At 35.2% G+C, this 16,114-nt stretch overlaps 1 protein-coding gene across 4 annotated transcripts in view; it reads right to left on the reverse strand.

Moving 5' to 3' along the window:
* Positions 1 to 16,114, reverse strand: part of FSD1L (fibronectin type III and SPRY domain containing 1 like) — a 90,099-nt gene that overhangs the window by 36,252 nt on the left and 37,733 nt on the right. For all 4 annotated transcript variants that reach the window (XM_025360723.1, XM_025360721.1, XM_025360720.1 and 1 more), the window contains one exon: positions 14,192 to 14,313. In XM_025360723.1, the coding sequence (XP_025216508.1) occupies positions 14,192 to 14,313 (122 nt within the window). The remainder of the gene's footprint in view (positions 1 to 14,191; positions 14,314 to 16,114) is intronic.

Here is a 16,114-nt window from a genome sequence, read left to right on the forward strand (position 1 = left end):
GAAAATCCAAAGAACAGGCCAGGCGTGGTGGCTCATGCCTGTAATCCCAGCACTTTGGGAGGCCAAGGCAGGCAGATCAAGAGGTCAGGAGTTCAAGATCAGCCTGACCAACATAGTGAAACTCCATCTCTACTAAAAATAAAAAAATTAGCCAGGCGTGGTGGCATGCACCAGTAATCCCAGCTACTCATGAGGCTGAGGCAGGAGAATCGCTTGAACCCAGGAGGCAGAGGTTGCAGTGAGCCAAGATCACACCACTGTACTCCAGCCCCGGCAAAAGAGCGAGACTCGGCCGGGCGCGGTGGCTCAAGCCTGTAATCCCAGCACTTTGGGAGGCCGAGATGGGCGGATCACGAGGTCAGGAGATCGAGACCATGCTGGCTAACACGGTGAAACCCCGTCTCTACTAAAAAATACAAAAAAAAATTAGCCGGGCGAAGTGGCGGGCGCCTGTGGTCCCAGCTACTCGGGAGGCTGAGGCGGGAGAATGGCGTGAACCCGGGAGGCGGAACTTGCAGTGAGCTGAGATCTGGCCACTGCACTCCAGCCTGGGCGACAGAGCGAGACTCCGTCTCCAAAAAAAAAAAAAAAAAAAAGAGCGAGACTCCATCTCAAAAACAACAACAACAACAACAACAACAAACCACAGAATAAAATTCCTGGAACTAACAAGTAATCATAGAAGGGTTGCAGTACACAAGAGATGAATAGGTGGAGCAGAAGGGAATGTGAGGGCAGTGAAATTATTCTATATGGTAACGTAATGGTAAATATAAGACACTATAAATTTATCAGAACCCACAGAACTGTTTAACACAAAGAGTAAATGCTAATATAAAACATGAACTTTAATAATGTATCACTGTTGATTCATCAATTATATCAAATGTATCACACTAATGCAGAATAGTAATAACAGGGGAAATTGTATATGAAGGAGGTAGTGGGTTTATGGTAACTTTCTGTACTATCATGCTCAATTCTCCACAAATATAACCCTGTTCTAAAAAACAAAGTAAAGCTGGCCCTCTGTGTCCACGGATTCAATCAGCCTTGGATCAAAAAATATTTGGAAAAGATAAAAATAACAATACAACAATAAAAAAGTTTAAAACTACAATATAACAACTACTGACATAGTGGTTACATTGTATTCGGTATTATAAGTAGTCTAGAGATGACTTAAAGTATATGGGAGGATGTACATATATGTGGTTGTATGCAAATACCCATTTTTCACAAGGGACTTGAGCATCTGTGGATTTTGGTGCTAGCACCAGTCCCCCACACATACTGAGAGATGACTTTTGCTAATATTTTTTTTAAACCACAACAATAACAAAAGAATTATGTATAAAAGTTAAGATGCAAAGTAACATGAGAGCTAACAAATCCAGTAAAATAACATCAAGATGAAAAAAATTTGACTTGGAAAGGATGATCCATTTCCACTAACTAGAATCTTCCCAAAGTTAAACTCTGCATGTGTAATTGTACAATAAATACTTATAATTGGATATAATTTATTAGTAAGACAACTGACAACCAAAAAAGCATTTATTATTTGTCATTACCATCAGTTTCCTTCATCTGTCTTGTAGGATTTCTGTCCTTATGATACGCAACATCTGTTAGTCTTTATTACTGAAACATAAGAATTGTAGACTATTCACTGCCAAGAGAAGAGACTATATAGGCATTCATGAATTTAATATGCTCTGTTATGCCTACATGTAAGGAAATGTAAAGGCCTATGGCCTGTAGCAATGTGAAAATTTTGCTGAGTCATAAATCTGCAACTGAAAGTCCTGAGAGGCTGGTATAAAAAAAGTCACTTAATTAGTGAGTAGGACTAGTTAGCACCCCCTATATCTCAATTCAGCTGCCATTCTAGTAAGACTGCACTGGCAGGCAGATTCTTCTTTCTTGTGAATAATGGTCCCCAAAAGAAAGTCAAGTAAAAAAATGAAAACTGAGGTTAAAAAGAAAAAAAAAAAAAAACTAAGAAAGTGGTGACACGTGGGAAGGACAAAGAATATTTAGATAATTTAAGAGTGGTATGTCAAATTTAGGTTGACTTGGAGCTAACATGTGGGAAGTTCACTCTAGATTCTATATAGAAGTAAGAAAACAATTCATCAAATATGGCATACACATTCAGGGGAAGATGAAAGATAGTGTACTTATAACATAAAAATATTACTTAGGCGATGCAGAACTCTTCGAAAGGAAAGCAATCCACATGTTTGTCTACATATTTCCATAAAGCAACAGTGACTAACTAGCAATAGTGTAGAAATTAGTTGAAGAATTTACTAAATGTTTTATCTGCATCTGAATGTAAAAGGATAAGTGGCATCAGCATTGCCAGACTTACTTCTTTTCTTAGCTCTAGAAAGGAGAAAGGATATAAAGTCAAAATTTCAATGCATAAAAAATGGCTAACAGTAGATAATGACTTTGTAATTATCATTGATCATCATTACTTCCACTGTTAAGACTCAGGTATGTCCATAACTAATATTACTACATATAATGTACTATAGGATAGATTATAGTGGCATTTATGGAATTAAGAGATAAAGATATTTCTTCATTTTATAAGTTAATTTGATTCCATCTTATAGAAAATTTTTATGCTATAAAATATTAAAAATTAGAGATTTAAATGCATCTTTCATGAATTTTTAAAACCTATTATATTTTTCTGCTGGGCACAGTGGCTCATGCCTGTAATCCCTGTACTTTAGGAGGCTGAGGCAGGAGGATCACTTGAGCCCAAGAGTTCGAGACCAGCCTGGGCAACAAGGTCAGACCCCATCTCTACAAAAAAATCAGAAAAATTTAGTTGGGTATGGTGGTGCATGTCTATGGTTCCAGCTACTCAGGAGGCTGAGGCAGGAGGGTTGCTTAAGCCCAAGAGGTTGAGGCTGCAGTGGTTGTGCCACTGTACTCCAGCCTGGGCGACACAGCAAGACCTTGTCTAAAAGAGAAAAAAAAAAAAAAAAAATCCTATTGCAGTTTTCCTTCTGGACAAAACTCCTCCACAAAAAGGATTCTTGGTTTTTTTTTTATTTATATCTCATTTTGCCAAAAGGGGAAATCTTAACTGTTCATGCAATCTACTTGACGTACAATAAGCACGCTCTTGGTCTGTTAAGCCATCATCGAAAGCCCAAAAGAAGGGAAGTAAGGGTGAGAAGACTGCGTTTTAAGTCATTTTTTTAATCAAAGTAGTAGTAATATTTCACTCTGTCAAAATTTAGAAGTGATGGGAAACCTAGATACAGAAAATGAAGATATATACACTGGATTTTAGGGGGAAAAGCTCTACTTACAACAGAAAACATTATGGGAAAAAATGTTATCATTGGTATCAGTTATTCACATGAGAAAACTGAGAAGGGGGGAGAAAACAACAGTTAAAGCCTCAATTGCTGTAAGTCAACATATAAATTCTCCAAGTGTGATTAAAAAAGTGAACTTGAGATAAATACAAAGTGAAAAATACAATATCAAAGGCAACAATCAAACAAAGTTTTCTTCATAAGTTAAATAGAAAACTAAAAAAGAATAATGGTAGTAACAACAGCCATCATTTATTGAGTGCTTTCCACTTTAATCCTTACCATTACAATACCTTAAACTTTATATTATCATTATCTTTATTAGGGGCTCAAAGATGTCAAAATAACTTGCCCAACACTGCACTGCTAGACAATTAAAGAAGAAACAGGATTTAAATATAAGCAGTTTGACTTAGAGACAACAGCCTTTACTATTCTTAAAGAAAGGCACCTAAGCTAAGGCCATATATATTAGTATATAAAAAAATATAAAATCGAAGAGCAGTAACATGCAGAAAGATATCCAAATAATAATGAAAAGAAAATAACACATATGAAAGTTAAGTTTCCACCTCGTCAGGTGGAAACGAGTGATCTATAAAACTAACACAAAGGGATGAATGATAGGACCCTTACTGACCTGGAAACCTAAAGGAACCTAAAGGCAGAATCTCTGAAAAGTTCTGAATTTGCCTTACTGATAATTTGATAACCTGGAAAGTAGAGTATGTGTTTGGTAAACTAACTTTTTTGGACCTAAGTATGACCAATAAGAAGAACTCAGATATAAACGTGGAAATGATGGCTGGGTGCAGTGGTTCACACCTATAATCTCAGCACTTTGGGAGACCACGGCTAGAGGATGGCTTGAGGCCAGGAGTTCGAGACCAGGCTGAGCAACACAGTGAGACCTCTATCACTACAAAAAGAAAAAAAAATTAAAACTTAGCTGGGTGTGGTGGCATGCACCTGTAGTCCTAGCAACTCAGGAGGCTGATGCAGAAAGACTGCTTGAGCCAGGAGTTGGAGGCTACAGTGAACTATGATGATGCCAATGCACTTCAGCCTGGGTGACACAGAAATACCCTTTCTCAAACAATAAAAAACTGTAAATGATGGGAACTTTAGAAATAAGCAACAATGTCACCTTAAAGAATCCATGAAAGCCAGAGCAAGAGATTGGGTAAAATCTGAAAAAAAACTTCAAAAATTTCAAATAGAAAAAGAAGAGGACTCATATACTACCATAGACTGTTATAACTACCATATAACTACCATACTCTGGAGGGAGTCTACCATAGCAAAAAAAAAAAAAAAAATCCAGCATAAAACAATTTTATTGTGTTGCATGGCTGAGCTTTTATAAGACAGTGCTTCTCACCTTGAATGTGTGTAAAAATAACCCTAAGTTACCTCAAGTCCAACACTAAGACTCTTGAATCAGAATCTGCAATTGATTTGCATGCACTTTAAAGTTTGAGAAGCAATGGACAGTATCTTCCGATGAATGGATTCCCTTTACAACACTGGCTTCAAGCTACTGTCAAGCTTCTTACTGAATTATTTTAGTGATGGGAAAAGTTACTATTTCCTAAAATTGCTCTTGTCATAGTCAGTTTTGGCTATTAGAAAAGCCTTTCTGATATTACTAAGCTGAGTTTTCTCCTTAAAACTCCATTTGGAAATGAAAGGGAAATAAACTATCTCAAATGCTTGAGATTATAATCCTTTGGCCACATTTTTATTTAAATATTAATTGAAATTGTACTTACTTAAGGAGTACAGCAGGATGTCTGAGAGTCCAACTCAAAGGAGACCCAGTCACAGGAGTGTCCCCACACATTTGAGTTTTACCTCCAGGAGCTTACCAGGTTCCTACCATGAATAACTAACGGAGAAAAATCCCCTTATGCTTCCACAGCAGGGGGAGGAGAAAAGCAAGTATTTTGAAATACATCAGAGCTTCTGTTCCCTTAAGAGAAACTATTTAATCATAGTCTAATCTGTTGAGGTTTTATCAGAGCCTAAGTGACCTGGGGAAAGGGAAATACCCAACTCCAATCAGCTACTCCATATGGGCAAAGGGAAATACCCAAACCAACCGCAGGCCACTCCAACCATCCTGTTCCACTGAAAAATCCAGGAGTCAGGAGTGGGGAAAACTGAGAAGTCCCTTGTGAAGTTCACAGTCCAGAGGCACAGGCTCACCAAAAGACTGAGACCTAATTATAGTGCTACAGAATGCTTCCCCTCCCACACACCTTACTACCACATTAATAAAGGCCTGTTTACATCAGCTTCTTTAACCCAATACATATCGGGTTATCAAGAAAAAATTATAAGACTCAGATATGGCAGAGATGCTGGAATTATCAGGCCAATAGTTAAAGACAGTTATAATATTCTCAGGGCTCTCATGGAGGGAGCAGACAGCATAAAATGGAGAAAGGAGACAGCATAAAAGAACAGATGGGCAATATAAGTGGAGAGTTAGAAATTGTAAGAAACAAACACAAAGAAAAAACACTGTACATTAATTAAGAATAATTTAATGGACTTAATAGCTGACTGGAAAGAATCTTTTGAGTTGGAGGATCTCTCAACAGAAACTTGTAAGATGAAACAGCAAAGACAAAAAAGATTGGAAGAAACCCCACAGAATATAATATCCAAAATTTACTGTGGAAGTACAAAAGAAGTAAATATGTATAATGGAAATTACAGAAGGAGAAGACAGAAAGGAACAGAAGATATATTTGAAACAATAATGACTGAGAAATTCCCAAATTAATGTCAGACACCAAACTACAGATCTAGGATGCTCAGGGAACATCAACGAAAATAAATGCTCCCTGCCATACACAAACAAAAACCGTATCTAGGCATATATTCAGACCACAGAAAATCAAAGACAAGGAAAACACTTGAAAGACACCAGGTGGGGGCGGAGGAGGGGACCTTACCTATAGAGGAGCAATTCTGTATACCTTGAAATTATCCTTCCGTAGTGAAGGATAAATAAAAACTCTCTCAGACAAATAAAAATTGAGGAAATCTGTTGCCAATAGACATCCTATGTAAGAAATGTTTTTAAAAAGTCCTTTAAAGAGAAAGAAACAAAGAGCACTGGAGAAGGATAAGTGAAGGTAAAATAAAAACTTATTTTTCTTATTGTTGACTGATCTAACCAGTAACAATTCAAAACAATAAGAGCAACTATTTATTTGAATGTGTGTGGTATATATATGTGCTTATATACACTGTTGCGTAAGTGAAATAAATGACAGCAATGATACAAGTGATGGGAGAGAGGCAGAAAATCACTAAGTACATAGTTGAACTCAACAACTCTATCAATCAACTGCATATAATTGATATCTACAGACTACTTCATCCAACAATGGCAGAATACACATTCTTCTCAAGCTCCTATGGAACATTTGCCAAGATAAAGACTACATTCTGGGTCATAAAACACACATTAACAAACTCAAAAGCATACAAATCATGCAAGGTTTAAATTAGAAATCACTTAACAGAAAGATATATAGCTGGAAAGTCCCAAAATACTTTGAGATTAAACAACCCACTTCTAGCCAGGCACGGTGGCTCATGCCTGTAATCTTTGCACTTTGGGGTGGGGGTGGATCACCTGAGATAAGGAGCTCAAGACCAGCCTAGCCAAAATGGCGAAACCCCACCTCTACTAAAAATATAAAAATTAGCAGGGCGTGCTATAGTCCCAGCTACTCCGGAGACTGAGGCAGAAGAACTGTTTGAACCTGGCAGGCAGAGGTTGTAGTGAGCTGAGATCACGCCACTGCACTAGCCTGGGCAACAGAGCAAGACTCTGTCTCCAAAAAAAAAAAAAAAAAAACCAACCAACCAAACAAACAAAACCAAAAAAAAAAAAAAAACACTACACTTCTAAACAACATATACTCAAATAATAAATCTCAAGAGAAATTTTTAAATATTTTGAACCAAATGAAAATGAAAACACAACTTACCAAAATTTGTTGAATACAATGAAAATAGTGCTTAGAGGGAAATTATAACACTGCATGCACATATGGTCATGAGCCATAAGCCACATAACAACATTTTGGTCAATGACAGACCACATATACAAAAGTGGTCCCATAAAATTACAATCCATATTTTGATTGTATTTTTTTCTAAGTTTAGATATGTTTAGATATACAAATCATTATCATTGTGTTACAACTGCCTACAGTATGCAGTACAGTAACATGCTGTACAGGTCTGTAGCCTAGGAGCAATCTGCTATATAACATAGCCTAGATGTGTAGTAGACTATACCATCTTGGTTTGGGTAAGTACACTCTATGATATTTGCACAATGACAAAATTGCCAAACATCACATTTCTTAGAATGTATCCCCACGACTGACAAATGATTATATTAGAAAAGAAGACCTAAAACCAATAATTTAAGCTTCCACCTTGGTAAACTAAAAATAATAATAATAATAATAATAAAGCCAAAGCAAGCAGAAAAGAAATAATGAAAATTAGAACAAAAATCAGGTTGGGTGTAGTAGTCACACCTGTAGTCCCAGTGCTTTAGAAGCCTCAGGTGGGAAGATCACTTGAGGCCAGGGGTTTAAGACCAGCCTAAGCAACACAGTAAGACCCCCTCTCTACAAAAAAAAATTAAATTAGCTGGGCATGGTAGCACATGCCTGTAGTCCTAACTATTCAGGAGGCTATGGCAGGAAGATCCCTTGAGTCCAGGAGTTCAAGGCTGCAGCGAGCTATGATTACATAACTGCACTCCAGCCTGGGCAACAGAGCAAGACTCTATCTCTAAAAACAAACAAAAAAACAAGAACAGAAATCAATGAAACTGAAAAGAGGGAAATCAAAGGAAAAAAAGTCATGAAAGCAAAACCTGGTTCTTTGAAAGATCAATTGAATCAATAAACCTCTAGTCAGACTAAGAAAAGAAAGGACACAAATAACTAGTATCAAAAATGAAAGAGGGGGCATCACCACAGATCCCATGGACATTAAAAAGCTAATCAAGGAATTCTATGAACAACTCTATGTCCACAAATGTGATAACCTAAATGAAAGGAACAATTCTATGAAAGACACAATCTGCCAAAACCCACAGAAGGAAAACAGACAATCTGAATAGATAGAATCGATATTAATAACTTTCCAAAACAGAAAGCACCAGGCATAAAAGTGTTCACTGGTGAATTCTACCATTATTCTCAGGACAAAAGTATACTAACTCTCTATAATCTCTTGAGGAAGAGAAAAATAGAGAGAATACTTCCTAACTCATTATATGAGGCCAGCATTACCCTAATACCAAAACTGACAAAGATATTACTGCAAAAGAAAACTACAAACTAGTATGTTTCATAAATTAGATGTGAAAAATCCTCAACAAAATATTAGCAAATCAAATCCAACAATTAACAAAAAGAATTACAACCTTGACCAACTGGTGTTTATTACGAGTATGCAGGCTGGTTCAACATTTGAAAAATCAATGTAACCCATCACATCAATAGGCTTAAAAAGAAAAATCTCACAACCATATAAATAGATGCCAAAAAATGCATTTCACAAATTCCAACACTCATTCGAAATAAAACCTCTCAGTGAAATAGGAACAAAAGTGAACTTCCTCAACTCAACTTGTTAAGAAATAGCTACAAAAAAACTTACAGCTAACACCATACTTAATGGAGAGAAACTCAAAATTTTTCCACTAAGTTCAGAAACGAGGCAAGGATCCCCCTCTTTCCACTGCTTCCAACATAGTACTGGAAGTCCTAGGTAATGCAGTATGACAATACAAGGTATTCAGATTGGGAAGAAATAAAACTGTCTTTGTTAACAAATGACATGATCATCTAGGTAGAAAATCCAAAAGAACCAACAAAAAACTCCTGAAACTAATAAGTGATCACAGCAAGGCTGCAGGATACAAGGTTAATATACAAAATTCCACCACTTTCCTGTACACCAGAAATGAACCAGTGGAATTTGAAATTAAATCACAGTACCATTCACATCAGCACCCCTAAAATGAAATCTTTTGATATAAATCTAACAAAATATGTTCCATGTTTATATGAAGAAAACTACAAAAGTATAATGAAAGAAATCAAAGAACCAACTTAGAGATATTCCATGTTTATGGATAGAAATACTCAATGTTCTTAAGATGTCACTTATTCCCAACTTGATCTACAGATTGAATGCAATCCCAATCATAATCCCAGGAAGCTATTTTGTGGATATCAATAAGATGGCTCTAAAGTTTATACGGAAAGGCAAAGGATCCAGATAAAGGCAACACAATACCGAAAAAGAAGATCAAAGTTAGAAGACTGAAACTAGTCAATTCTCAGACATACTATGGGAGGCGGAGCTTGCAGTGAGCGGAGATCGCACCACTGCACTCCTGCCTCGGTGACAGAGTGAGACTCCATCTCAAAAAAAAAAAAAAAAAGCTACAGTCACCAAGACGTGGTGTGGGTGAAAGAAGAGACAAATAGATCAAAGGAACGAACGGCATGCTTCATGAAAGAATAAGATAGACTAAACATTATTACTAAAATTAAAAATCTTGCTCTGTAAAAGACATCGTTCAAGGCGAAGAAAAGCCAGACGGTGAGACAATATCTGCAAAAGAAACATCTGATAAGGACTACAAAGAACTCCTTTTTTTTTTTTTCTCGCTCTATCGCCCAGAGAGCCACCCGCCCAGCCCAAAGAACTCTTAATATTCAACAATAAGAAAAGAAACAACCCAATGTAAAAAAAATAGGCCGAAGACCTTACAGACATCTCACCAAAGAAGACAGACAAACAGTAAGTATATTAAAAGATCCTTCACATAATATGTCATTAGGGAAACTGAAATTTAAAAAAACAATAAAATACCACAATACCACCAATTGGTGAAAATGTGGAGCAACAGAATTCTATTCATTGCTTGTGGGAATGCAAAATTGTACAGACACTTAGGAAGACAGTTTGGTAGTTTTCTATAAAATTAAACAAACTTTTACCATACTATTCAGTAACTGGCATTTATCCAAAGGAATTGAAAACTTATGTCTACACAAAAATGTGCATATAGATGGTTATAGTAGCCTTATTCATAACTGCTCAAACTTGGAAGTAACCAAGATGTGCTTCAGTGTATGAATGAATAAACCAATAAACCATGGTGCATCCAGACAATGGACTATTATTCCATAATAAAAAGAAATGAGCTATCAGGTCATCAACATACATAGAGGAAACTTAAATGCATATTACTAAGTGAAAGAAAGCAATGTGAAAAGGCTAAACTATACGATTCCAACTATACAAGATTCTGGAAAAGGCAAAACTATGGAGAGAGTAAATAGATCAGTGGTTGCCATGGATTGGGGGTAAGGAACGATGAAAATGTGAGGCACAGAAGATTTTTTGAGCAGTGAAAATATTCTGTATGATAATACAATGGTGGATACATGTCAGTATACATCTGCCCAAACCCATAAAATGTACAATACCAGGAGGGAACCCCCAATGTAAACTATAGACTTTTGGGTGATAATGATGTGTCAGTTTAGGTTCAATTGTAATAAACATACCACTCTGGTGGGAGACGTTGATAGTGAAGAAGGCTATGCATGTGTGAAGGTGTATAAGAAATCTCCATACCTCTCATTCAACTTTACTGTAAACTTAAAACTGCTCTAAAACTAAAGTTTATTTTTAAAAAGCTGCAAATATAAGAAAATATGTATATTTTTACAATCTTGTAATAGTGAAAGTCTTTCTAAGTAAGACCTTTATAAAATCTAAGAGTCACAAAAAAAAAGTGTGATGTATTTGACTGCACTAAAATTAAAAATTTTGCTAGGAAAAAAAATCACCATAAATTCAACAGGCAAATGATCAAGGTGAGCAAGGATATACACCACATAGGACAAAGGTTGACTTCCTTAATGTATTAAAAGGTCCTATCCCACATTTCATTAATAAAAAGACTAACAATCCCATGAAAATTTGACAAAATTCATAAATAGGGAGCTCATTTTTAAAGTGGCTTATGAAAATATGACAAAGGCACAAACTCATTCATACTTAAAGAAATGAAAATTAAAGCAATCACAATATATTTGTCACCTATTAGAATAGGAAAAAAAAACCTGACAGTAGTGTTTGCAGCAGTATAACAATACATGCATTCAAATATTTTCCAGTACATATAAACTGTGAAATCTCTTTGACAACTTAAAATCTACTCAAATTTAAAATAAACATGCACTTCCACTTCCAGGAATTTATCCTCAAGAGATAGTGTCACCTCTCTGTAAATATATACAAGTATTTGATCATTTCAGCATTGTTTCTAATAAAAAGACTACAAACCTAAATACTCATCCAGAACTAATTACATTCCTACTATCTAGTCATGAAAAAAAAATAAAGTAGATGTACAGTGATCTGGAATGAACTCCAACATACTGTTAAGTGGCAAAGCAAAATTATATAACAATGTATATGTATGCTTGCTTCCTTTGAGTTCTTGCCGTACTATGTGCTTCCACCTTTTTAAAGGAGGTGAATTATATGTTTGCTTTAATCACATGAAATCACCAAAAGTTACCAATTACATGATTCTGTCTATATGATGATACTTTTACAAAGGCACAGACTGTTTCTAGAAAGATAAGCACATGCTAGTTAACAGTGGTAGCTCCTAGGGAAGAAAACTGGCAGTCTGAGGTGAGAGGGCTACTTTATACTCTTTCGTACGACTTCAACTGTTTATCACATGCATATATTCCTTTTTCCAACAAAAATACTAAAGTAACTTTAATATGTAAACAGATAAGCAGGAAAGGACAACTTTCCTCTCTAGGTTGCTGAAATTTTTCTTTGCTCTCCACTCAGATGGAAATTATATTAAGAATGTTCTACATCTGATAGCTATATGAAGAAGGGTGAAATTCTGAAGTTTTAGAGTCATACTGGTGGTAAGTAGAGACATGTGGTTAATGTGACTTCTAAACATATTTCCTATTTTCCTTTCTTAAGAAAGCTCACATTTGGAGACATATTCCCTAGTCTGAAATTTAAGTCCCTATCTCCCACAAGTGAACGTAAGAGTGTTCTACTGAAAAGTAAAACCTCAGTTAACTGGTAACCCGTGCCACCTCAAATTTTCAAAACTAAAATAAAATCCAGCTTCTTACCAATGAAATTCTACATGTCAGAATGAAAAAAACAAACCATCTTAAATTATATGGTAATCAAAAAAACTTTTAAAAATGTTTATTCCTGCTTTAATATCAGTTTCACTCTCAAGTAGAGCCTTGTGAATGAAAATATAGAAATTCTGAAAGGCCAGTGTTTAGGTAAATAGCCAATGACAAGTACACTTTCTTCCTCTACAACTACAGTTCCTTCTCTCATCTTTTCCTTTTATGGACTCCTCTAGAACTTCTAATCTGTATCACACAAATTAGTATTTCACTTGTGCTACCCTTCCTAGGTTCCCTTATAGTGTTAGAACTACTAACTTGTTTTTCCAATCATATTTTAAAGTCCCTGACCATATATTCAAGGAAAAAAAAGAATGGTTCCATATAATCAACATTCTCTATTGAAAAATAGCTAGCCTCCAAAAAAAAAGTACTTGTAAGAAAAACATGTCACTTTCAAGAATTCCTTGATCCCTCAAATCACCATATCTAAATAGTTTTAGCTATCAGCAACATGATGCAAAAAAAAAAAAAAAAAAAAACCTAACCAAAAGGTTGTAAGTCATATTCCTGACTTGTCCCCAGCAAACTCATGTTGAAGTTTGATCACCAATATGGCAGTGTTGGAAGGTGGCGCTTTTAAGAGGTGATTAGGTCATTACAATGGATTAATGTCTTTCTCAAAAGACTGGGTTAGTTCTCATAAAAATGGATTAGTTCCCGTGAAAAAAAGGTTCTTACAAAATGAGGTTGCCTCTCTTGTTTTGCCTTTTTTGCATGTGTCTGGTTCCCCTTCTGTGCTCCATCATGTTTTGACATAGCATGAGGCTATCACCAGAAGGTGTCAGACACTGCTGCCCAGTCTTGAACTTCTCAGCCTAGAGAACCTCTTTTCTTTATAAATTACCCAGTCTCAGGCCTTCTGCTATGGCAACACAAAACAGATTAAGATTGGTTCTTAATTGGTTCTTTCATATAAGTGAATACTTTGGGACTCAATCACAAATAGTTTTGGCTACTGCAATATCCTCGTATTAATACTTTAATAAAACAATGTTAACATATACTGAAGATAAAGTTCCATCTGAGCCACAACCACAACAATAATAATAATAATAACACCTAACATTCACTGAATTTTAACTATGTGCAGGTACTATTATAAATATTTTAGAGGTATCAATTTATTTAATCCTTATAAACACCCTAGAAGAATATCATCACATTTTAAAGATGTTAAAAATGAAGGAAGTTAAGTAAATTGTTCAAGATGACATGGCAAGTAAGCAACAGGATTCAAACCTAAGAAGTCTGGCCTTGAGACCCACTGCTAACCATCACATCATACTGCTTCCCTCTGCCAAGCTAACAATAAGAGATCCCTTGATAGGATTCTTAAAATGCAATTTTTACTACCAATAAAATCTCTAAAAATAAAAAAAACTACCAAATTTAATTATTCCTTAGCTGAGTGAAAAAAAAAAAATCACACTCTACTTCCTTAATATTTACATACCAATGTTCATTGCAAAAAAATCTTGTAGAAAAAAAAAAGTTTTTATACAAAATTTTACATGTAGTACATGTATTTACCTGGCAAAAACTTCAAAGTTTGCAGCATCTGTCTTTCCTGTGAGAAATCCACCATTAAATGAGTCATGTTGTCACTGACCTTTGGTTTCAAAGAAAGGCGAAAGGCTGAAGCCATTGTGACTCTATAGTAAACACAAACATACTTTTTAAAATAAAGGAATAGGAAGTATCAAATCATATTTAATTTATAAAATGAAAATACAAATTATATCACTAATAATTTCAGAGACTCTAATAAAAGTGAAATAGAAATTTGCTCTTAGTCTTCAAAATTAACTAAATAAAAAACTACGAAATGTCTTTTTAAAGACATTTAAGACAACTGGTTAGCAACTTTCCTCCCAATTTTTATTAAATTGCATATATACAAATAACATAACAAGTATCCAATAAAAATAATCTTTACCAGACTCAACACTCATCTGAACCTCTGTACACTCAATCTTAATGACTTCCTGATGCCAGCCTTACTCCTTTTCATATGCCAGATAATGAACTTAAATTCATTTATATTCATTTGAATCACACCCTGATTCAAACATTCTCCCTAGTAACAAGAGCTACTCCATGTACCCTCAAATAAGAGTAGAGGTAGATTGACCTAATATTGTATAGTTTGGTAGTTGCTAAAGACAGGCCATGGATAAGAAAGGAGAGAAGTGAAATCATTATCAATGAATACCATACTAGGTGTCACTCTGATCTATCAACATCAGCTACAGGGAAGCCTACTATAAGAAACAGCCCTGTGAAAAACTATATGCCATGGAAATAATAGGAATTCAATAAACATTTACTAGATGAATGTGGAGGGAAAAAACAAAAAGAATAAAGTCACTTTATCCAAAGTACAGAGAGTCTGTAGTCCATTAAAACCGGAGATTAAAAGAAATCCTCTAATCCTATTAATTTGTAATTTTATCTCTAATTTCAATTTTTCATATTCCAATAAATTTCCATGAGTATCACAAAGTAAGCCCCTTACTATCTTTGGTTCAAGAATGATCAGAAGCACTACAGGTGAACACTGTCCTCCTAGTACACAATTTGGAAGGGGAAGGAAACAGAGCTGGTGGGACAAGGGGAATACTAGGCCTAGTCAACTGGATCTGCCAAATCAATTGGATCTGCCAAATCTACACAAGAAGTTAATGAAATGAAAGATGTCAAACTTGCTATATTCACTTATTTTAGGATGAAAAATGTCAAACTGTTTCTGCATTTATTTTACTTCATTTCAAAACTAGTAATAATTTAATAGTAACAATGAGTAAACAACAGTTGATGTGTTTATCAAGAAGAAAGTGCTATACTGAAATATAATTTACAGCAAAGGGAATTCACACTGACTGAAGGCTTACTATATGCCAAGTATAATTCTGATTATTTCATGCATATTATGCTCAGCTGTTTGTCTCTCAAATAACACAATTTCAATAAAAAGGAACAAATACTAAGTCCTATATATGTTATTCTTTACAGCCCCAAGTATTTTTTGATTCAAGGACATCTGAAAGAGCTACAGTCAGATATGTACTTAATAAATGCTCACTGAATCAGTGAATAGGTTAGAACCTACTTGGTTCATTCAAAACCTGACTAAATATTAAAATGTTTACTGAGAAATGTTGAGAAAAAAATCTGAAAGTATTTTAGAGAACTTAAAACCTTAAACCTGTAAGATTTGATTCAATCACCATGACATCAAAGAAAAAGAATATGCCCCATAAATGCATTAGAAAGGCTTATCAAAGCTTTAAAAAAAAAACAAGAACAACTCTTATTTTCTAGACAATGAAAACTTAAGTTTCCATGAATCAATTTAGATGGGCAACAATGCTACAATCTTTCAGAAGATTAAACTTTAACTGCATGTATTTAGACATGTGCCTCAAAGCCCAAACTAAACATCTAAAATTCATT

The sequence above is a fragment of the Theropithecus gelada genome, chromosome 15, assembly GCF_003255815.1.
Source record: "Theropithecus gelada isolate Dixy chromosome 15, Tgel_1.0, whole genome shotgun sequence".
In the NCBI taxonomy this organism is placed as follows: Eukaryota; Metazoa; Chordata; class Mammalia; order Primates; family Cercopithecidae; genus Theropithecus; species Theropithecus gelada.